Here is a 24,222-nt window from a genome sequence, read left to right as displayed (position 1 = left end):
GACCAGTCCTCCAGGCCTCAGGCCCAGGATCAGTTCATAGCGACCCAACCTGCGGGGCAGCAGCTCCTCGTAGGACAGCGAGAAGGAAATCCGGCTCCCAGAGGAAATACTCACCGCCATGCGGAACTTCTCGATCTCCCTCTCCCTGAGATGAAGACACAGTAAGAGAGAGGTATTGGAGTGGTGGCGGTGGCGGTGGTAACTGGTGAAAGAATGACTTGGAAAACAGTGGGGAAATGGAAAGAATTTGAAGCAGGCAAGTACAACTGATCTGAGTAGAAATGCTAAAAGATTTAAATGGTTGTGGTGGGTGACGGCAGTCCATATGTCTAGAATACAGATGTGTTGTTGTACTTTTCCCACATAAAACAAAGAAATCTGAATAAAACACATATCAAAGGGTGATTGTGGTCTGAAATACTTTTTCAGACTGACTTGGTGGCAACGAGTCCAGCTGTCTTTCCTTGCTTCTTGGCTGCGTCATAGATCTTCCTGGCAGCACTCCTCTCCTTCACCTGGGCGATGTGCACTTTGCCATTGGAGGTGCTGGGGGCAGAGGAAATAACGAGGTAACTCGCAATGGTCAGACTATGTTAAGAAACATGCATTGGTCTCATGGATGGAAAATATCTAGGTTTCCTTTACTTTCCTTGACTGCAACTATTTACATTATTAGTCACACGTTACAAAGCAATAACATACTTCACAGCATTTGTGTTAGACTCAGATGGAGGACAAACATGAATCATGCTGGTTTACAGATTCACGTGAAGCGAAGGGTGAGAGGAGGGAGTCATTTCCCTCTGAAAACATGAGCTCTCTGAGCTCTGGTCCATGATTTGGTTGGGAAATGGTTCGGTGTAGGTCCTGCGGAGGCCATGAAAGGGTCTCAGGGTGTTGCATGATCTCTTTTCAGTAATCATGGTTGCATCCCAAATGACACCCTATTCCATCTAGTAGACTACTTTTGACCTGACCCTTACGTGTTTGGATTTGAGACGCACCCATGATAACTGAAAAATAACACTCGGAAACCCCCTCCATGGCCCCTGGAGAACCTACTCTATACCCAACCGTTCCACAACCATTTTCCAACCAAACTGGACCAGAGCTCACACACCCTAATGCAAACCATACAGTTCCTAAATTCTCACCGCCTTCCTGTCATCATGTGATGAAGTGCTAAAATAAGGTCATGTCCTTTGAAAAAATATATTTAAATAAAAACCAACAGGGACCAACCAAAATAAATCTCCAGCCTTGAAGCAGGTCTTGTTCCGGACACAGAGCAGAAGGAAATGGTGGGCTTAGCAGGGTGGAAAATAGAGGGGCCTGTATGTATGTGTGGCTGAGAGGGAGTGGGAACTGGGAACGGCTGCACATGAGTGACCTACACACAGAACACAAGGCCCTCAGTCCCACGTTGTGAAACGTGACTGAACTAAAGAAACACAGTCACCACAGCTATTTTCCTTCTGGATTAATTGGTGAAGTGTTGTGTGTGTGTTCCAGCTAGAACATAACGTTCTGAAAACCAAATGTTTCTTAGAGCTTGGTGAGAGCGTGGCTGTCCTATGCTGATGCTCCAGATACTCAACTAGTCTAAAGGCCAGTTTTATTGCTTCTTTAATCAGAACAACAGTTTCCAGCTGTGCTAACATAATTGCAAAAGGGTTTTCTAATGATCAATTAGCCATTTAAAATGATAAACATGGATTAGCTAACACAACGTTCCATTGGAACACAGGAGTGATGGTTGCTGATAATGGGCCTCTGTACGCCTATGTAGATATTCCATTAAAAATCAGCCGTTTCCAGCTACAATAGTCAATTACAACATTAACAATGTCTACACTGTATTTCTGATCAAACCCTAACCCTAAGTGACCCCAAACTTTTGAACGGTAGTGTACATTCCCACAACTTCCAAGGAACCAAATGTGCTAGCTTGTGTGTGTGTGTGTGTGTGTGTGTGTGTGTGTGTGTGTGTGTGTGTGTGTGTGTGTGTGTGTGTGTGTGTGTGTGTGTGTGTGTGTGTGTGTGTGCTCGTACGTGTGACAGAGAGAGATGTGTGATATTATATGCATGCATCAGAGAGTTAGTCCGCATGTAAAACTGTCTATTTTCAGGAGTTTTCATCCCCCATTTGACTCCATGTAAATGGATATGTGTGTGGCGTGTGTTGGCTATGTGTGTCAGTATGTGTTTGCATGTGTGTGCGTGCAGGTGTGCGTAGCATGTTTATATTGGCTTGTTTATATGTACCTTGGTAAACTTCGCAGGAGAGAGAGGGGGGAAAAAACAGGGCATGCTTCTGTCATTTTCTCTACTAACGTTTTGACATATTTACAAAGCATGGTATTCATCTGCTTTTAAGATCCCCCCAGACGCCTCCCTCTTCTGACCCAAGCCCAACCCCAGGCTCCGGCTCCTCGTTGGGTTTTTAATGTTTATTTGGGGGAGTTTGTCCGGAAACCGCAGACCTGACTGGCATTTGGGATTTATTTTGTTTATTTACTACCAAGCTTTACACTCCTTTTTTAAAAAATGTTTTTTTTATCTAGGACCTCTTATCTTATACTTTACCCCCCTTCACAGCCAAAAATAAATGTATTTTTGATCCTGAAGAATATTAGCCCGAGTGCCATTCTGTTTGTGCTATCATGCCAGCTCCTTGTCACTCATCGTCAAGCAGCAAGAGTTGGCAAGTGAGAAGAAACATACTGGCACCCAGGATAGAGGGATTACATCATTCCAAGGGAAGGAACAATTAATTTGATTATAGGCCCACTACCTGGGAGGGAGGGAACTGGCTGGTTCTCACTCAGCCTCTCCTGCTGCCTGTGAGCTTGCGTGAGTGAGGGGTACAAAAAAACAGCATTTCCTACTCTTGGGATAATAAAGTAAACTTCACTTGACTTAAAGTGTGTGACTGACTCACATTGTGAAGTTGGAGATGAATGCTGCTGAGGGCAGGTCCACCTCAAAGGCTGCCTCCTTGGTGACAGCTAGCTGGTTCCACACAGAGCTCTGGATGGTGGTGTGGGCGTAGCGAGACATGACAGAACACCTCACATGGTAGTCTGTCACCTTCAGCTGGGAACAGATTAATCCAGCAAACAGTCAGCAAAGAACATACACATTTGATCTGATGAAATCGTTATATAGCTACCCAAGTACAAAGCCAATAGCGACCTCATCAAGAGCTTTGGACCTCTTGGTGTAATTGCTAAGGTGTTTGACTGACAGTTGCAAAGACGCAGGTTTGAGTACTGATGGGGCTCTTTTGTAAATGAAAATCCAAGTATTACTAGGCTTTTTTTTAACCAGGCTTCAGTGTCTTGACAAGTTTAGACAAATGTTACAAAGCCACACTCTGCAAGATATCCCTCCCACCGCGTTGTTTACTTGGCTAATTCTGGGCCCTGCTGGGGCCATTCTGGTCAGCTGGGCCACATTACCGCAAGGCCGGGACACAGACAGACCTGAGCTACTGAGAGACAAACAGACCTGTTTCTCGATACTTACCAATATCAAAGACAGTGGACAAGCTTTCTGATACACCGGAGACCGATTGCTTGATGATCTACATTCTATCATTGGTAACATTTAAAGCATCAAATAAAATGATGGCTCCACTGAGATACAGTACTACAGGGTTTCTCACTACAGGGTTTCTCACTCTGTGTGGCACACAGGTTAAAAATACAGATTGCAATGAGAGTGATAGCTAGATCTACACTCACAGCATGATTTCCTCATAACCTAATACTGGCATTTTTGATCATCATGTTCCTATCCAGATGTCATTAAAGTCCCAGGATTGGCTTATTTCAAAGGGCTTAATGTGAAGCGTTTCTTGTATTGCTAGTAAAACAATGTAGGCTTGTCTTCTCCCTTATGGGCATACAACTGGCAAAAAAGAATCTCTAGCACACGTGGAGGTTAAGACCGGTGTAGACCTTACAGTGAAATGCTTACTTACGAGCCCCTAACCAACAATGCAGTTAAAAAAATAAATACAGATAAGATTGAGAAATAAAAGTAACAAGTAATTAAAGAGCAGCAGTAAAATAACAATAGCGAGATTATATACAAGGGGGTACTGGTACAGAGTCAGTGTGAGGGGGCACCGGTTAGTTGAGATAATATGTACATGTAGGTAGAGTTATTAAAGTGACAATGCATAGATGATAACAACAGAGAGTAGCAGAGGTGTAAAAGAGGATTTAGTGGGGGGGCAATGCAATAGTCTGGGTAGCCATTTGATTAGATGTTCAGGAGTCTTATGGCTTGGGGGTAGAAGCTGTTTAGAAGCCTCTTGGACCTAGACTTGGCGCTCCGGTACCGCTTGCCGTGTGGCAGCAGAGAGAACTAGGGCGTTCCTCTGACACCGAGTGTTCCTCTGACACCGCTTGGAGGAGAGGTCCTGGATGGCAGGAAGCTTGGCCCCATGTACTGGGCCGTTCGCACTACCCTCTGTAGTACCTTGCGGTCGGAGGCCGAGCAGTTGCCATACCAGGCAGTGATGCAACCAGTCAGGATGCTCTCGATGGTGCAGCTGTAGAACCTTTTGAGGATCTGAGGACCCATGCCAAATCTTTTCAGTCTCCTAAGGGGGAATAGGTTTTGTTGTGCCCTCTTCACGACTGTCTTGGTGTGCTTGGATGAAAATGGGGGCGTGCTCAGTCCTATTTTTCCTGTAGTCCACAATCATCTCCTTTGTCTTGATCACGTTGAGGGAGAGGTTGTTGTCCTGGCACCACACGGCCAGGTCTCTGACCTCCTCCCTATAGGCTGACTCGTCGTTGTCGGTGATCAGGCCTACTTAACGATGGTGTTGGAGTCATGCCTGGCCGTGCAGTCATGAGCGAACAGGGAGTACAGGATGGGACTGAGCACATACCCCTGAGGGGCCCCTGTGTTGAGGATCAGCGAGGCGTATGTGTTGTTACCTCCCTTACCACCTGGGGGCGGCCCGTCAGGAAGTCCAGGATCCAGTTGCAAAGGGAGGTGTTTAGTCCCAGGGTCCTTAGCTTATTGATGAGCTTTGAGCGCACTATGGTGTTGAACGCCAAGCTGTAGTCAATGAATAGCATTCTCACATAGGTGTTCTTTTTGTCCAGGTGGGAAAGGGCAGTGTTGAGTGCAATAGAGATTGCATCATCTGTGGATCTGTTGGGGCAGTATGCAAATTGAAGTGGGTCTATGGTTTCTGGGATAATGGTGTTGATGTGAGCCATGACCAGCCTTTCAAAGCACTTCATGGCTACAGATGTGAGTGCTACGGGTCGGTAGTCAATTAGGCAGGTTACCTTTAGTGTTCTTGGGCACAGGCACAATGGTGGTTCTGCTTAAAACATGTTGGTATTACAGACTCAGTTAGGGAGAGGTTGAAAATGTCAGTGAAGACACTTGCCAGTTGGTCAGCGCATGCTCGCATTACACGTCCTGGTAATCCGTCTGGCCCTGCGGCCTTGTGAATGTTTGTCACGTCCTGACCAGTAAAAGGGGTTGTTTGTTATTGCAGTTTGGTTAGGGAGTGGCAGGGGGTGTTTGTTTAGTGTGTTTCGGGGTTTTTGGTTGATGTTTTCTATTTCTATGTGGGTTTTCTAGTTTTTCTATGTCTATGTTAGTTTTGTCAATGACCTTCAATCAGAGGCAGCTGTTTGTTGTTTTCTCTGATTGGAGGCCATATTTAAGTGTGTTTGTTTTCACTAGTGTTGGTGGGTGGTTGTTTCCTCGTATAGTCTGAGCACCTTACGGGACTGTTTTTCGTCGTTTGTTTTGTATGAGTATTTTTTTCCCTTCTAAATAAAAAGAAGATGAGCACCTTAACCGCTGCATATTGGTCCGATGATTTCTCCTCCTCAGACGACGAACTTTGTGACAATGTTGACCTGTTCAAAGGTCTTACTCACATCGGCTGCGGAGAGCGTCTTCCAGAACAGCTGGTACTCTCATACATATTTCAGTGTAATTTGCCTCGAAGTGAGCATAGAAGTACAGTTGAAGTCGGAAGTTTACATACACTTAGGTTGGAGTCATTAAAACACATTTTTCAACCACTCCACAAATTTCTTGTTAACAAACTATAGTTTTGGCAAGTCGGTTAGGACATCTACTTTGTGCATGGCACAAGTAATTTTTCCAACAATTTTTTACAGACAGATTATTTCACTTATAATTCACTGTATCACAATTGCAGTGGGTCAGAAGTTTACATACACTAAGTTGACTGTGCCTTTAGCTTGGAAAATTCCAGAAAATTATGTCATGGCTTTAGAAGCTTCTGATAAGCTAATTGACATCATGTTAGTCACTTGGAGGTGTGCCTGTGCGTCTTTGCTTGACATCATGGGAAAATCAAAAGAAATCAGCCAAGACCTCCAAAAAAAATTGTAGCCCTCCACAAGTCTGCGTCATCCTTGGGATGCCTGAAGGTACCACGCTCATCTGTACAAACAATAGTACGCAAGTATAAACACCATGGGACCACGCAGCCGTCATACCGCTCAGGAAGGAGTTCTGTCTCCTAGAGATGAACGTACTTTGGTCCGAAAAGTGCAAATCAATCCCAAAACAACAGCAAAGGACCTTGTGAAGATGCTGGAGGAAACAGGTACAAAAGTATCTACATCCACAGTAAAACGAGTCCTATATCGACATAACCTGAAAGGCTGCTCAGCAAGGAAGAAGCCACTGCTCCAAAACCGCCATGAAAAAGACAGACTACGGTTTGCAACTGCACATGGGGACAAAGATTGTACTTTTGGAGAAATGTCTTCTGGTCTGATGAAACAAAAATAGAACTGTTTGGCCATAATGACCATAGTTATGTTTGGAGGAAAAAGGGGGAGGCTTGCAAGCCAAAGAACACCATCCCAACCGTGAAGAACGTGGGTGGCAGCATCATGTTGTGGGGGTGCTTTGCTGCAGGAGGGACTGGTGCACTTCACAAAATAGATGGCATAATAAGGGAGGAAAATTATGTGGATATATTGAAGCAAGACATCAGTCAGGAAGTTAAAGCTTGGTCGCAAATGTGTCTTCCAAATGGACCATGACCTCAAGCATACTTCCAAAGTTGTGGCAAAATGGCTCAAGGACAACAAAGTCAAGGTATTGGAGTGGCCATCACAATGCCCTGACCTCAATCCTATAAAAAATGTGTGGGCAGAACTGAAAAAGCGTGTGCGAGCAAGGAGGCCTACAAACCTGACTCAGTTACACCAGCTCTGTCAAGTGGAATGGGTCAAAATTCACCCAACTTATTGTGGGAAGCTTGTGGAAGGCTACCCGAAACATTTGACCCAAGTTAAACAATTTAAAGGCAATGCTACCAAATACTAATTGAGTGTATGTAAACTTCTGATCCACTGGAAATGTGATGAAAGAAATTAAAACTGAAATAAATAATTCTCTCTACTATTATTCTGACATTTCACATTCTTAAAATAAAGTGGTGATCCTAACTGATCTAAGACAGGGGATTTTTACTAGGATTAAATGTCAGGATTTCTTAAAAACTGAGTTTAAATGTATTTGGCTAAGGTGTATGTAAACTTCCGTCTTCAACTGTAGTTTAGCTCATCTGGTAGGCTCGTGTCACTGGGCAGCTCTTGGCTGTGCTTCCCTATGTAGTCTGTAATGGTTTGCAAGCCCTGCCACATCCGACGAGCGTCAGATCCGGTGTAGTACAATTCGATCTTAGTCCTGTATTGACGCTTTGCCTGTTTGATGGTTTGTCGGAGGGCATAGCGGGATTTCTTATAAGCTTCCGGGTTAGAGTCCAGCTCCTTGAAAGTGGCAGCTCTAGCCTTTAGCTTAGTACAGATGTTGCCTGTAATCCATGGCTTCTGGTTGGGGTATGTACATGCGGTCTCTGTGGGGACGACGTCATCGATGCACTTATTGATGAAGTCAATGACTGATGTGGTGTACTCCTCAATGCCATTAGAGGAATCCCAGAACATATTTCAGTCTGTGCTAGCAAAACAGTCCTGTAGTTTAGCATCTGTTTCATCTGACCACTTTTTTATTGATCTAGTCACTGGTGCTTCCTGCTTTAACCTCTATGGGCTAGGTGGGACGCTCCCATGGCGCGTTATTCAAATACCTTAGAAATGCTATTACTTCAATTTCTCAAACATATGACTATTTTACAGCATTTTAAAGACAAGACTCTCGTTAATCTAACCACACTGTCCGATTTCAAAAAGGCTTTACAACGAAAGCAAAACATTAGATTATGTCAGCAGAGTACCCAGCCAGAAATAATCAGACACCCATTTTTCAAGCTAGCATATAATGTCACATAAACCCAAACCACAGCTAAATGCAGCACTAACCTTTGATGATCTTCATCAGATGACAATCTTAGAACATTATGTTATACAATACATGCATGTTTTGTTCAATCAAGTTCATATTTATATCAAAAACCAGCTTTTTACATTAGCATGTGACTAGCATGTGACTAGCATTCCCACCGAACACTTCCGGTGAATTTACTAAATTACTCACGATAAACGTTCACAAAAAACATAACAATTATTTTAAGAATTATAGATACAGAACTCCTTTATGCACTCGCTATGTCCGCTTTTGTGCACTCGCTATGTCCGCTTTTCGGTGAAAGCACATTTTGCAATATTCCAAGTAGATAGCCCAGCCATCACAGGCTAGCTATTTTGACACCAACCAAGTGTGGTACTCACCAAACTCCGATTTACTATTAGAAAAGTTTGATTACCTTTGGTGTTCTTCGTCAGAATGCACTCCCAGGACTTCTACTTCAATAACAAATGTTGGTTTGGTCCCAAATAATGCATAGTTATATCCAAATAGCGGCGTTTTGTTCGTGCGTTCAAGACACTATCCGAAGGGTAAATAAGGGTCACGCGCCCGACGCGTTTCGTGACAAAAAAATTCTAAATATTCCATTACCGTACTTCGAAGCATGTCAACCGCTGTTTAAAATCAATTTTTATGCCATTTTTCTCGTAAAAAAGCGATAATATTCCGACCGGGAGTGGTGGTTTTCGTTCAAAGAGAGAGAAAGTAAACATGGAGTCGACTCGGGCATGCGCGCCCCGTCCCATTGTCCTCAGATCGACCACTATCAAAATGCGCTACTGTTTTTCAGCCAGGGCCTGCAAAGCCACGATTCAGCTTTCTGGCGCCTTCTGAGAGCCTATGGGAGCGTTAGAAAATGTCACGTCATGCCAGAGATCCCCTGATTTTGTTAGAGATGATCAATAAGGCCATGAAATGGTCAGAGAGAGCGCTTCCTGTTTGGAATCTTCTCAGGTTTTGGCCTGCCAAATGAGTTCTGTTATACTCACAGACACCATTCAAACAGTTTTAGAAACTTTAGGGTGTTTTCTATCCAAATCAAACAATTATATGCATATTCTAGTTACTGGGCAGGAGTAGTAACCAGATTAAATCGGGTACGTTTTTTATCCGGCCGTGCCCCCTAGCCCCAACAGGTTAATTTGTGCTTGTAAGGAGGAATCAGGAGGATAGAATTATGGTCAGATTTGCCAAATGGAGGGCGAGGGAGAGCTTTGTATGCGTCTCTGTGTGTGGAGTAAAGGTGGTCCAGAGTTTTTTCCCTCTGATTGCACATTTAACATGCTGATAGAAATTTGGTAAAACGGATTTAAGTTTCCATGCATTAAAGTCGCCCGGCTACTCGGAGCGCCGCCTCTGGTTGAGTGTTTTCTTGTTTGCTTATGGCGGAATACAGCTCATTCAATTCTGTCTTAGTGTCAGCCTCCGTCTGCTGCAGAATAGTGACCGCCACACCTATTGATATGATTTAGAAGGGGATCAATGTTCAGTGAATGCTTTCCAATATTATCACAGCCCATCTACATAGGCAGTTGTTGCACGTGTGCGAAGCCGTACCAGTAAGATATCTTACTGATTTCGGCAATGATACATTCCACTGGGACATTCCATGTAGCTCATACTCACCAACGGTTTTGCTGGTTTGCTCTGGCGTCTCACTCTCTGGGGAGAAAAACAATACAGAGAAAGTTAATGAAAGTGTAATGAATCCTAACTATAGGGTTGAGCACAGCAGAGCTATAGGGTTTGAGCACAGCAGAGCTATAGGTTTTGAGCGCAGCAGAGCTATGGGGTTTGAGTGCAGCAGAGCTATGGGGTTGGAGTGCAGCAGAGCTATGGGGTTTGAGTGCAGCAGAGCTATGGGGTTTGAGTGCAGCAGAGCTATGGGGTTTGAGTGCAGCAGAGCTATGGGGTTTGAGTGCAGCATAGCTATAGGGTTTGAGTGCAGCAGAGCTATAGGGTTTGAGCGCAGCAGAGCTATGGGGTTTGAGCGCAGCAGAGCTATAGGGTTTGAGCGCAGCAGAGCTATAGGGTTTGAGCGCAGCAGAGCTATAGGGTTTGAGCGCAGCAGTGCTATGGGGTTTGAGCGCAGCAGAGCTACAGGGTTTGAGCGCAGCAGAGCAGAATACAAGGTTGTAGTTTGTTATGTACACACACCCTGACAGTAACATATTGCTGGACTCCTGTAGTTTGGAAACATTTAATTAAAACAAGCTGAGGCCTTCTGAACATTGTGCAAAGCTTAAAAGCTTAAAGGTCCAATGTAGCTGTTTTTATCTCAATATCAAATCATTTCTGAGTTACAATTAGGTACCTTACTGTGATTGTTTTAAATTAAAATGGTCAAAAAAGAAACAAAAATAGCATCTTAGCAAAGAGCAATTTCTCAAGCAAGAATTTTGCTTGGACTACCTGGGAGTGGTCTGAGTGTGGAGGGAAAAACTGAAAACTAGCTGTTATTGGCAGAGAGGTTTGGAACTCTCTTTCTTATTGGTTTATTAACTAATTTACCACCTGGTGATGTCGCAGGCTAAAACTCCATCCCACCAAAACAGGCTGAAATTTTAGGCGGTCTTTTCAAACAGCTCTTACACAAAGATGGCATCATCATTTTTACAATTTAACAGTATTATTCCAACCTCATAGTGTGGAAATATTTATAAAACACAGGTAATTGACGTTGTTGACGGCACTGGGCCTTTAATAGATTTATAACAGCTTTATAGCAGTGTTTTAAGATCATACAGTTACCCTAAAGCCATTGTAGAGGGTTGAAAGGTATTGAGTTAAAGTAGATTTATATTGTTCATTCAAAGACTTTCAACCCGCCACACCATTATTATGTAATTTAACCTTCCACCCAATTTTGTGTACCCACATTTGTACTACTGTAATCTGGAAATATGATGATTTAAAATGTTGTACATTTAGGTCATTATCTAATATAAGAAATTGTATTTAAGAGGACAACTTGTCTTGGAAAAGTGACAAAATACTACCAAGTACTGTAGTTAGTTTACAAAATCCCCTCCTTTTAAATTTATCTCCAGGATCTATGTGTGGGGTTGGGTCAATATTTCTGTGTCAAAATAGGCTGAATCAAAGCTATTCATGAATGAAGGGGGGACTGGAAACAAATGCTGTCACTGTACACAGAGGGATAGTGAGGTGCACAGGTTCGGTTTCAAATGTTCCTTTTGCTCACAAATCACTGCTGTGTCAATCCATTATCACATATCCTGGAGATACAACACAAACAAATAACATTAGAGGGCGACTGCACTTCCTGATTTGGCCTCATTTTGAAGATTGCCCATTAAGAAATGCAAGCGACCATGACTAAAGCCAAAATGAGAGTTATCTCGGGGGTGTGGTTTGATGTGTTTGTGTTATGTTCGCATATCGTACCCTGGCAGGTACTGTTGTTTGTCCCTCCTGAGTCACCGTAGCAACAACATTTCCACTTCCTCAAAATAGTCACTTCCTTAAAATAATCAGAATTAAAAAATCTGTAATTCATTTTGATGTTTTTGCCAAGGAGGTCTTAGTCATGCAATTTTACATCTACTGTAGCTAAGGTATTTGGTGCAATACTCCTCAAGTTAAAAAATGTGCATGAAAAACTAGTCAGTGCACTGCATACAGTTGAGTCGGGAAAGTCTGGCTGCTCTAGCAATCGCTGTTACAAAGCCACACCAGCCCCACTCAAGTTAGTTCAGAGCGAGAAAGTGTAGGCTATATAGAAATAATTACTTTAAAATTGAAAAATCATGCAACTAAATAATAAGGATTTATAACATCCTAATCAAAGGTGTAGATTTCATCTCACAAAGGGAGAAATTTCAGTGCCAACAAAAACTGCATTTGAATTCAATATTTTTTTATTTGTAATGCACAAATTAAATAATTGAATTAATACATTGACTTAAAACTGGATCAAATTAACATTTTGATATTCAGTTTCAATATGGTATATATTGCATTCCTTCGTTTGTGTATCAAGTTTACAAACTATAATTTCAAGTTTACCAAAGTTTCATATATTCAACTTCTCAGATGCATTCAGATTCAGTTTCAAACTCAGTACTTTAAATTAAGATTCAAAACCAGAGACAACATCCTGGTCCTTTGTCAGCAAGGAATGGTAGAAGAGAACCTCTGGAATCAAAAACTATCTTTGTTAAATAGGTTTCTGGAGGTTTCCGAAGCCAATGTGGCATGTTACATGTATTTTCTTCCTACGAATTTGGCTCTGTTTAAGCTATTATTGTCATGTTTCCACCTGTCACCAGAGGGCGGCAGAGACCGTCCTAGAGATGTTAACGACACTCAGGTCTGTCCCAATTTCCTCATTATGATTTCTTTGTTAAAAGAGTGTTTTCTGTTGTCCTTTGCAGAAACTTGAATTGTTTACCGTGTGCATTTGTTTCCTGAGTGAGTTTTCGAGACTTATAGTGCTTGTTGTTTTTTCAAGTGTACTGTGATCATGCGGCTCCCGTTTCTCAGTAAAGTATTATGTGTATCCTTAACCACTGATTCCTCGTCTGGTCTCTTCTCTGCACCGAAGTCCAACTTTACCACGTCACAATTATGACCCATTCCTAAAAGACTCTTTAAGACTCTTTCTCTAACATGGTCGTGCCTTCTGTTTCCTCTATGAAGTGCAGGACACGTTAAAAGGGAGTGTGACAAAATGTTTTATTTGGCCCCCATAAGAATATAGTTTGATAGCCCTGTCATAGCCCTTCTAAGGATAGCTTTTCCACTTCCTATTTAATCTTGCTCTTGTGACTGACTGGGTTTGAACCCGGATCTCCTGCATGTCACAAGACTATTAGTCTACTTAGCTAAAGCCCATAGGGATCAGTTCAGGAAGCTAACACAAGTCTTCAAGTCTCCAGCAAGGTTACTCATCAAAAAAGCGTGCAACTCGGTTACATTTCACCGCCTTTTGACTCACATTCAGACTCACATTCAAAACTCTGGCACGTTTCACGGCAGCATACTGTAAATTATGGTCATTGTGGGAAAATTGGTGTATTTCGAATGGTACTGTAATTCGACCCCACAGGTTGTAGTACCATACCATATCTTGGGAGCGCCAAAAACCTTTTCACCATTAGTGGGTACGTGGCATTGTTGTTTCTGGATCATAAACATATTTTGAGGCACAAGAGCCTATATTTGTTGCACCCGTAAGTGAAAACCTAGACTTGAACCTAGTGGCACAGCTACCACTGTGATGCAGTGCCTTAGACCACTGCGCCACTCGGGAGCCCAGAGGCAGCTAGTCTTAAACCTTAAATGGTTCAGCATTTTGCCATGTCCTTTTGGTCTGTTTTTCCTGTAGTTGCTGCCAGTTAGGAAGCCTTTGTTAAGGCCTCTAGAAGTGAAAGTGATATAAAACCCTACATTTTAATTAATACTGTAATGTGTGAACACTTTACCTAGCAGCCAACCTGCTTACAACAATCCCTTGTAATTACAATAACATATTGTGAAATACAAACTCTACCCTGAATTAATATCATCCATTCGTTCATTCATTCAAACTATGGTAGCATTTACTTTTTATCAGTATAATACAGTACATTTTACAGTATTGTACTGTATGTCAGTACACAGTACATGCTTTGATACCATATACTGTATATTACAGAATGTATACTGTAATATTAAATGCGTAATTTGACATGCCACCGAGCTGCCTGTAAATTACTGTCAAATTCATGGTAAACCCTTAACAGTGGGTAACGTATAATGGGAGTAAATACGATTCCAATTGAGTTTCCCCATGTAAAGTTGTAATCCATACCCAACCCTCCAGTAAATCATAAGGAATTTACAAAATTCAGTTTTGGATGAGACTGACTTTATTATCAAAAGTATGCTATTTACACTTTGTAGTGAATTTTGACTCTAGGCTATTAATCTCTCTGACTCATATCGATGCCACATAAGCCGATTAAAACCAGAGAAGTTGGTTCGAAGTGGCAGTTGACCTTTATTAAAGAGAGGAACACCTTTCAATGTGCAGTGGTTCATTCTGAAGTGAACATTTTTTTATAGATTTTTTTTGGTATTTGAAACTTTATTTTTAATTAATGTAAATGTAGGCTTTACTGTATAGTGTAGGCTATATCATGTGTTTGTTACCAATGCATAATTGTATTCACATCTGCCATCCATCCTATAGTAACGTGCAGTCCTGTACATCTTCTATATAGTTTACCCCTCACTTGAGTGCAACAAATACATATTGCGTGCAAAAAATGAATGTAGCCTTGTATGAGGAATACATTTTTCGTTGAACAGGGATCATTAATATGATTTTTTTTTAAACATGATTTTGTGAGGCTGTCATGAGTATGTTTTATTTTTCCAAGAGTTTCCAATATTACTCGTCCCAACAGGAAGATAAAATCATTCGCACCTGTAAAGGTATTTCTTTTGCTCCCAGGCGTGCTCCGTATTCCTCTGAAAATCCCCTCTGCACTGAGATCACGAAGAAAAATAAAACACACAGGATTTTTAAATCCACATTCCCCATGTTCATTATACTTTTTAGTCTCCCGAGATGAAAAACGTTATGTTGCCAGTGGTCTCAGGTTGCCGGTCAGTTAGAGAGATCCAGTGCAGGTACGCAGGACGAGGTAGGACAAACCTCACATTTGACTAGTTCTTTTTCAAGAGGCAGTAGACTCGTTCATTTCCCTCCCCTTTATTTTAATAGTTTTGAAACCTCGTATATAATAACAGAAAATAAATCGTAGAATTATAATTTTATATCTGACAGACGAAAATTTTAAAGAATATCAGTGCGCACAAAAATTGCAGGAGTTGAGTCCCTGTGAGTTCAATAGGGTGTCCCTCACGTGTACATACTGGAAATTTCGCGGACTGTTGCCATCGGTTAGTGAGCATGAAGAGAAACGACGAATTATTAACCAATGAATGTCGACAATTGGAAAGAAAAACATTCCAATCTCTCTTTGCTGTCGCCCCTTTCTCAATTCCAAAATGGGACCGAATAAAATATAGGATATCCCACCCTGACATACAAATGAGACATATGAGAAAAACAACTCTTTACCATTTGGCCAAATTATATTCCAACACAGGCTACCCCACTCGTTCTTGAATAGTCAGAATATAAAAGCTCAATTGTGACCCTATAAATTAAAGCTTCAATTATCTGCAAAACAGATCTCTAAAATTGGTTATGCAATTTATTTGAATTTTACTATTTCACCAATCTAGTTCCAGTCATTCAGTTTAATAAACTCTTTGTCTTAACAATTGTGCTATTTTATACGTTTGTCACAAATATACTTATTGTCAACATGTTGACTCAAAAATGTGATCAGTAGTGTTGCACATCTAGCCAAGCCAAGGGACATCCTGCAGCAAAGTTTAATTGCAACCAACATTGTGTTTCTGACACCTAGCTACCGCATAAGTATCATCAATAATCACAGAATGTCTCCAAACATAATATTTGTTTATTCATTTAAAGGCCCAGTACAGTCAAATGTGATTTCCCTGTGTTTTATATATTTCCACACTATGAGGTTGGAATAATACTGTGAAATTGTGAAAATGAGGCAGCAGGTAGCCTAGCGGTTAAGAGCGTTGGACCAGTAACCGAAAGGTCACTGGTTCAAATTCCTGAGGCGACTAGGCGAAAGATCTGTCGATGTGCCCTTGAGCAAGGCGCTTAAACCTAATTGCTCCTGTAAATTGCTCTGGAGAAGAGCATCTGCTAGATGATAATTCCTTTTAGTGTAAGAACTGTTTGAAAAGACTGCCTGAAATTTCAGCCTGTTTTGGTGGGATGGAGTTTGGCCTGCCTGGTGACATCTCCAGGTGGTAAATTAGTTAATAGACCAATAACAAAGCCAGTTCCAAACCTCTCTGCCAATAACAGCTAGTTCTCAGTTTTCCCTTCCCCAGTCAGACCACTAACAGACAGTCCTATCAACATTCTTGCTTGAGAAACTTGTCTTAGCTAAGAATCTATTTTTGTTTCTTAAAAAAAATGTTTTTAAACAATCACAGTAAGGTACATAAAAAAATTAAAACGGCTGCATTGGACCTATAACAGTTCACTAGAATGGATGACCTTTTGAACTTTACTTTCACTTAAGTATGATCATTTATCCTGCAGCCTAATGTAAGAATTGCCTGAGAAAATGTTTGAATGACAACATGTTGGGCCACTTTCACATTAGTGCCAAACTACTTCTGACACCACCTGTCTGACTGCGCTTCACTAAATGTCTGGTATGAGACACCAGGGTCAGATTGAGCAGACCGAGGCATATTGCTTGTACATTATAGGTCAATAAACAACACAGGCTAAAGTCAAGTACTGAATGAGCATGTTTCCATGGAGGAGGAAGAAATCAGTCAATTGTCCTCCTCAGTGTTTTCATAGGCAGTGGGGTTTGTCATATTTCATCTTGCATTCATCCAGTCTTCTTTCACCCTTTACCACTTGCTGCCTTTGACAAGGTTTAACCTGAAAAGGTACGCAGTCATAATTGATTGAAAATAAAGTTTAAAGCATCATTATGGCCCTAGAGTCCATATCCTCTAAATCAGGGGTGGGCAACTCCAGTCCTCGAGGGCCTGATTGGTGTCACACTTTTTCTCCATCCCTAGGAAACACAGCTGATTAATCAAATTGCATTCTAAACTGAAGATCATGATTAGGTGATTATTGGAGTCAGGTGTGTGAGCTGGGGCTGGGGCAAAACTGTGACACCAATCAGGCCCTCGAGGACTGGAATTGGCCACCCCTGCTCTAAATCATATTCAAAAGTGGTCAGGAATAGTCTTCAAGGCCTCTTCTGGGTCTCTAGATACGTCCACATTCTACAACAACAATAACACAAATGGAGTCAGTGTTAGATTTGCGGAATCTATTATACTTTTTTTTATTTTTTATATTGTGCTTGCAATAAATGTACATGTTTTGTAAAGCTCACCCCAGGTCTCTCTCTGTGCGTGTTGACTGCCTCAACATTTAGGAAAACATGCTCCACTTTACATCCTGTATCAGGAGCGAAAGAGCCATGAGTGAAATTGAAATTATGAAATTATTTATTTGACAACAACTTACCATAGGCCACCGGTGTAAGTTTGAGCACCGTATGAAGAGGACATTTTAGGTATGGCAACTCATCTGTGGAGAGAAAAGGTTGTACATCTTAGACCTAGTCTCTCCTGACAGCCTTGCAACCAGCGCACATGCAAGATTTGGTTCTGGGTGCTGTGATTATCTTTGACCTGACAAGCTTCATTATCTTAAGACAATACCAAATAAACCCATGTATTGTTGAACTGTTGTCCAACTGTACCTGCGGTTTTGTCTAGTAAGTAGGCCAGCAGACAACGCATGACAGCTTGGTGACACACAACCAGCACATTCTCCTGTCTCTCCAGCTCCATAATCACTGGCTCCAGACGGTGGACCAGGTCTTCATATGACTGTAGTAGAGAGAGGAAAAAGAATCGGACCAACAAAAAAAAAGAAATTTTCCCACTTTTGCACCAACCTGAACCATACACTACATTTTCTTTCTTGCCTTTCCAGCTCGGCTTGGCTCAGCATTGTGAATCAACCCAGAGACAGATAATATGGGTATGTTATGAATTATCTTCCCCAGTCACTCAGATCCACCATCCACCTTCCACGAGAGTCACCTGAAATATTTCATTATAGTATTGTTGCAAATTGGAATGGTAGCCCCGACCGGGACTCGAACCCAGTGGGTTCCTGCAACTGTCAGTCCAACACCTGTTACACCGGCAGATTCAAATCTCTTGACAAGGTAGTAGCTAGGTGTTGTACTAAGATCGCTAGGTGTTGTACTAAGATCGCTAGGTGTTGTACTAAGATCGCTAGGTGTTGTACTAAGATCGCTAGGTGTTATACTAAGATCGCTAGGGGCTATACTAAGATCGCTAGGGGTTATACTAAGATCTCTAGGGGTTATACTAAGATCTCTAGGGTATGTACAGTACTAAGGTCGCTACAGTATGTCTGAGAGTAATGTACAGTGTATGTTTATATATTTTGTGTGTATTTGGTGAGCAATGCAATGTGTGGTGAATTAAGACGGGTCCTACCTCACCCTTGGGGTAACGGTAGCGGTACTTGTCCTGGTCTCTCAGTGCAAACTCCTCTGGGTGGTTGTCCTGGATCTCCTCATACGTCAACTCCTCACACACACCCTGACGAGGAACGGACGATGCAGGGAAGATGTCAATGAGTGGTACAGGCACACACAATGATGAGTAACCCATCCTGAGACCCCAAAACTTCTGTTAGCTCTTCGGGGTAATGCCTTATCTTTAGCTCAGTAGGCTACTACTGTCATAAGTGTCATAAGGATTGGACCAAGGCGCAGCGGGTAAAGTGCTCATCTTCTTAATTTATTAGTAATAACACTTAAACAAAAGAAACAAACAACGAAACAGTCCCATAAGGTGCACAGACTATACAGGAAATAACCACCCACAAAACACAAGTGAAACAAACCTCAACTAAATATGGCCTCCAATTAGAGACAACAACAACCAGCTGCCTCTAATTGGAGGTCCTACCAAAAACCCAACATAGAAATAGAAAACTAGATTTAAACATAGAAATAGAACCTAAACCAAAAACACACAAAACAAACACCCCCTGCCACGCCCTGACCAAACTACAATGACAAATAACCCCTTTTACTGGTCAGGACGTGACAACTACATACAGTCTTGTGGTGTAAAGGTGACCCAATTGGTCACACATTCACTGTGAACTGTATATACACGTGCAGTACACACTCACATAAAATGTATGCTTAAACTCAGCAGTAAACACTGACTTACTGCATCAATCTCGTTGAGAGCCTTCCACTGCTCATAGGGGATCCCCAGATGCTCTGCAGTCTGGATGGTTCTCTTCATATGGCTGGTCCACACCTTCAGATCCTTTATATGCTGGCTCTTGATGAAGGTTCCCAGGGCAGTGGCATACTACAGGGACAGACCATGTTCACAGGGAGTGGGGGTGATTGTTTACATAATAATTTGCTTTATTGTCCATTTTCTTTGCGGATAATTAAATTGTATCTTTGTTCTTTCAACCCAACTCTCTTAGACATATTTTAAATGTCACATGCACCAAGGTTTATGGCTTTTTCTGTCTACATAAGGGTGGGACCAATACGTTGAGTCATTGGGTGGGACAATAGAATTACAATGCATTTGGAAAGTATTCAGACCCCTTGACCTTTTCCACATTGTTACGGTACAGACTTATTCTAAAATGGATTAAATAACAAATGTTCCTCAATCTACACACAATACCCATAATGACAAAGTGAAAATAGGTTGACAAATTTTTGCAAATGTATTAAAAATAAAAAACAGAAATACCTTATTTACATAAGTATTCAGACCCTTTGCTATGAGACTTGAAATTGAGCTCAGGTGCATCCCGTTTCCATTGATCATACTTGAGATGTTTCTACAACTTGATTGGAGTCCACCTGTGGTAAATTCAATTGATTGAATATGATTTGGAAATTCACACACCTGTCTATAGAAGGTCCCACAGTTTACAGTGCAATATCAGAGCAAAAACCAAGCCATGGGGTCAAAGGAATTGTCCGTAGAGCTCCGAGACAGGATTTTTGTTGAGGCACAGATCTGGGGAAGGGTACCAAAAAATGCCTGCAGCATTGAAGGTCCCCAAGAACACAGTGGCCTCCATCATTCTTAAATGTAACAAGTTTGGAACCACCAAGACTCTTCCTAGAACTGTCTGCCCAGCCAAACTGAGATATCGGGGGAGTAGGGCCTTGGTCAGGGAGTTGACCAAGAACCCGATGGTCACTCTGACAGAGCTCCAGACTTCCTCTGTGGAGAAGGGAGAACCTTCCAGAAGGACATCTCTGCAGCACTACACAAATCAGGCCTTCAATGGTAGAGTGGCCAGACAGAAGTCACTCCTCAGTAAAAGGCACATGACAACCCACTTGGAGTTTGCCAAAAGGCACCTAAAGGACTCTCAGACCATGAGAAACAAGTTTCTCTGGTTTGATGAAACCAAGATTGAACTCTTTGGCCTGAATGCCAAGCGTCATGTCTGGAGGAAACCTGGCACTATCCCTACGGTGACGCATAGCAGGGACTGGGTGACTAGTCAGGATCGAGGGAAAGATGAATGGAGCAAAGTACAGGACCTCAGACTGGGGCGAAGGTTCAACTTCCAACAGGACAACGACCCTAAGCACATAGCCAAGGCAATGCAAGAGTGGCTTCGGGACAAGTCTCTGAATGTCCTTGAGTGGCCCAGCCAGTGTCCGGACTTGAACCCAATAAAACATTTCTGGAGAGATCTGGAAATAGCTGTACAGCGACGCTCCCCAATCTACTTTACAGAGCTTGAGAGGATCTGCAAAGAAAAATGGGAGAAACTCCCCAAATACAGGTGTGCCAAACTTGTAGCATCATACCCAAGAAGACTCGAGGCTGTAATCGCTGCCAAATATGCTTCAACAAAGTACTGAGGAAAAGGGTCTGAACACTTATGTAAATGAAATATTTAATTTATGTATTTATTTTTTGCACAAAAAAAACTGTTTTTGCTTTGTCATTATTGGGTATGTGTGTATATTGATGAGGGAAAAAAACATTTAATCAATTTTAGAATAAGGCTGTAACGTAGAAAAAGTGGGAAAACAGAAGGGGGCTGAATACTTTCCGAATGCACTGTATATCTTGATTAAAACAATGTCATATTAGTCTCTGGTGACAGCCTTAACATTACAATGTTAGCTGATTAGGTTCTGGGTGCCGAGATGAATGTCATAAAGACAGAGCCTGTGTGGCCTACTGACCTTATGACCCCTGGGAGAGAGTCCAGAGTCTCCCCCAATGCAACCCAACAGGTTCATATTGCTCTCCCCGTGGCGGCTCAGGTAGATGGAGCGCGGCGTGACATGGATGTTCATGAGGTAGTAGACTATCCGGCTCTGGATATGGTCCCGCACACAGTTCACCAGGTACCTAGAGCCCACGTTGAAGATTTTGATGTAAGACAGGCGCCTTGGTAGGAGAGATATAGAGAGAGCCACATAGGGAGACAATTATTATCTCAGACAGGTGCATGACACGATTACATGTAGGGGAAATATAGGGATACAGAAGAAGAGATGGAATTTTTGTTAAGCAAGTCTTTTTTCAGTTTAGTTCTTACTCTTTCTCTAATTCATGGAGAACAGCTGTTAGCATAAAGCTTGGTCCCAGATTTGTTTGTGGCAATGACCATAGGAGTTGGCAAGACAGCACAAACAGATCAGGGACCAGGCTAGTTGGCATAATCTGAGAAGCATCAATGACAGAACTCTACCTGTCTTTCTCATCATCCAGTGGCACATAGGTTTGCTTGTAGCACTCGATACGTTTCAGGAAGTCTGCCAGTGCCTCCTCCTTGTCACAGTTCAGATAGTCTGGGCTGCTCACCTTCACGTCCTGGGACAAAGGTCAATGTCACAGTGTAGAGTTTAACATCTTGTAGAGTTTAAAATCTTAGAAACATAGAGCCCTCTGGTATTTGAGAGTGAAGTTTGAGAGAAGACTTTCTCACTGTGATATTCTGTGCAATGATGTCTGGATCATCACAAATGGACTCCACAAAAAATACCTGTGAGGAAAATTCAGTTGTTCAGAGAAAGTGAGTAGTGTTCATTATTCCAAATTTTTTTTTTTCTAGAGTTCAAAATGTAGGTTTAATGTATATCACCATCTGAATATGTATTTAGCTGGTGCAGTTGTAGAATAATTGTTTATTAATGATGTATAGTAGCAGTTACAGGACTGCCTGCACCGGAACCTGCCTTATAGCCTTTTTCCTTGGCAAAGCTCACAATGGATACCCTCCTCTCCCGTGTTGTGTTGGTGGCATCAAACACCTGGAGGGAAGAGGACATTCCACTCACTGTTGCAGAACTTTGTGGACTTCTGATGCTAGGAGGAACAGTGGGTACAGTGTATATTTATTTAACCATTATTTAATCTGTAACTCCCATAGTAGTCATAATCCCTTTTTACCCAGGGGGACCTTGGAAGTGTACAGTATTTGATGTCCAGCGTGTCTGTACAGTATGCGTGAAGTTCAATGCCCTGTCGCCCTGAGTACTGTATGTCTCACTCATATATGAGGTATGGTGTGTGTCTATCGACTGTCAGCTCAGAGGGACAGTTTTAAGTTGTTCTCTTACTCACAGCTACTTGTCCATGTTCCTTCGAGAAGTAGATAACTACATCTTTAAGGGCATTTGAAGCACAGGCCCTGAGAAAGAAAATACAGGGCGAAATCATTGGATTAACAAACCACAGAAAGATAAATCGTACAACACAAAATCAATTGTTACATAATACTACACACAAACCACCACAGTCCTAGGTAGCCTTCCTCTGCCCAGGCGTTGATGATGCATGCCAGATCTTACAATACCTGGACAGGTATTTTATGTATCAGCTAACCACATCATATGTTATAGCAATTAGTCAGTCGATGACACAGCTGATGACGTGGCACGCAAACATTGGTCGATGCAGTAGGAGAACGCTGCTATAGACTGTCTGAATTGTCACACCACAAATTTGAGATCAGAATTTTAACAATCACAATGTAAGAAAGCCTGTTCCTTTAAAGCACTCGGTGATGAAGTCACAGCTATCACAAGCTGGCAGAGAGTTTAGTGCATTACCAAGTGCAGCTCGCCACCTACTGCTGTGAACACAAATTTCAGTTTTGGACATTATTTTCTTTCTGACCAATTTATTCATCACTGTGCGTGAGTACCAAAACTGTAAGTAAGGTATACGTTTTCCCCTGTTTTACTGACTAAAATTGTCAATAGTTTAAGAATATTTTCATCATTATTACAGCATTGTGTGTCTAATTTTTATGCTAGCTACATTTTCATCTGTAATTGTTAGCTGGTTAGTCTAATGTTGCAAGCTACTTGTATTTTCGTTTCAGTCATTGGATTATTATAACAGATGAGAGTTGTATCTTGTTTGTTATTGCTAAATGAATGTGCCTTATCTTAGTATTGATGCCATTGTATTCATGTTTATTATTTTCAAACCACATCTTGAATGGATAAATTGACATTTAATTGGATAATCACAGCTGAGTGACATGGCACAGAATTGCAAACATTGTTCATCTCCAATCAACATTAAAGAACCCTAAACTGAGGAACTGTCTCTCTCACCATCTCTGTAATAGTGTAATGCCCAATGCAGGAGATGAGAAGCAGGTACAGGGAGTGAACCATTTAATATAGACTGACATGCAACGGAACAAGAACAGCATCTGGACATAAACACGACAAACAATGCAACTACAGGGAATAACACAGAGGAGCAGACATACACTACCGTTCAAAAGTTTGGGGTCACTTAGAAATGTCCTTGTTTTTGAAAGAAAAGCAATTTTTTTGTCCATTAAAATAACATAAAATTGATCAGAAATACAGTGTAGACATTGTTAATGTTGTAAATGACTGTTGGAGCTGGAAACGGCTGATTTTATATGGAATATCTACATAGGCGTACAGAGGCCCATTATCAGCAACCATCACTCCTGTGTTCCAATGGCACGTTGGGTCCTTAGCTAATCCAAGTTGATAATTTTAAAAGGATAATTGATCATTAGAAAACCCCTTTGGAATTATGTTAGCACGGATGAAAACTGTTGTTCTGATTAAGGAAGCAATAAAACTGGCCTTCTTTAGACTAGTTGAGTATCTGGAGCATCAGCATTTGTGGGTTAAATTACAGGCTCAAAATGGC

The 24,222-nt window shown here is 41.8% G+C and overlaps 2 protein-coding genes across 3 annotated transcripts in view; both read right to left on the bottom strand.

Moving 5' to 3' along the window:
* Positions 1 to 15,344, bottom strand: part of LOC115167923 (inter-alpha-trypsin inhibitor heavy chain H6) — a 22,323-nt gene extending 6,979 nt beyond the window's left edge. Inside the window, exons 1-5 of the mRNA XM_029722669.1 lie at positions 14,792 to 15,344; positions 9,985 to 10,020; positions 2,942 to 3,096; positions 436 to 546; positions 1 to 145 (exon numbers count right to left, since the gene is read on the bottom strand). The exon at positions 1 to 145 is cut by the window's left edge and continues 103 nt beyond it. Coding sequence (XP_029578529.1) covers positions 1 to 145; positions 436 to 546; positions 2,942 to 3,096; positions 9,985 to 10,020; positions 14,792 to 14,914 — 570 coding nt within the window. The 5' untranslated portion in view covers positions 14,915 to 15,344. The remainder of the gene's footprint in view (positions 146 to 435; positions 547 to 2,941; positions 3,097 to 9,984; positions 10,021 to 14,791) is intronic.
* Positions 15,345 to 15,842: 498 nt separating this feature from the next.
* The window catches only part of LOC115167925 (6-phosphofructo-2-kinase/fructose-2,6-bisphosphatase), a 28,044-nt gene continuing 19,664 nt past the window's right edge, over positions 15,843 to 24,222 (bottom strand). For both annotated transcript variants that reach the window (XM_029722671.1, XM_029722670.1), the window contains exons 4-14: positions 22,642 to 22,708; positions 22,254 to 22,328; positions 22,004 to 22,060; positions 21,767 to 21,888; positions 21,255 to 21,462; positions 19,240 to 19,386; positions 18,493 to 18,597; positions 17,721 to 17,850; positions 17,483 to 17,545; positions 17,349 to 17,413; positions 15,843 to 17,235 (exon numbers count right to left, since the gene is read on the bottom strand). In XM_029722671.1, the coding sequence (XP_029578531.1) occupies positions 17,176 to 17,235; positions 17,349 to 17,413; positions 17,483 to 17,545; positions 17,721 to 17,850; positions 18,493 to 18,597; positions 19,240 to 19,386; positions 21,255 to 21,462; positions 21,767 to 21,888; positions 22,004 to 22,060; positions 22,254 to 22,328; positions 22,642 to 22,708 (1,099 nt within the window). In that variant the 3' untranslated portion in view covers positions 15,843 to 17,175. The remainder of the gene's footprint in view (positions 17,236 to 17,348; positions 17,414 to 17,482; positions 17,546 to 17,720; positions 17,851 to 18,492; positions 18,598 to 19,239; positions 19,387 to 21,254; positions 21,463 to 21,766; positions 21,889 to 22,003; positions 22,061 to 22,253; positions 22,329 to 22,641; positions 22,709 to 24,222) is intronic.

This window comes from Salmo trutta, chromosome 30, assembly GCF_901001165.1.
Source record: "Salmo trutta chromosome 30, fSalTru1.1, whole genome shotgun sequence".
NCBI lineage: Eukaryota > Metazoa > Chordata > Actinopteri > Salmoniformes > Salmonidae > Salmo > Salmo trutta.
Note: the sequence above shows the minus strand (reverse complement) of the source record. Positions and strands in the feature narration are given on the sequence as shown.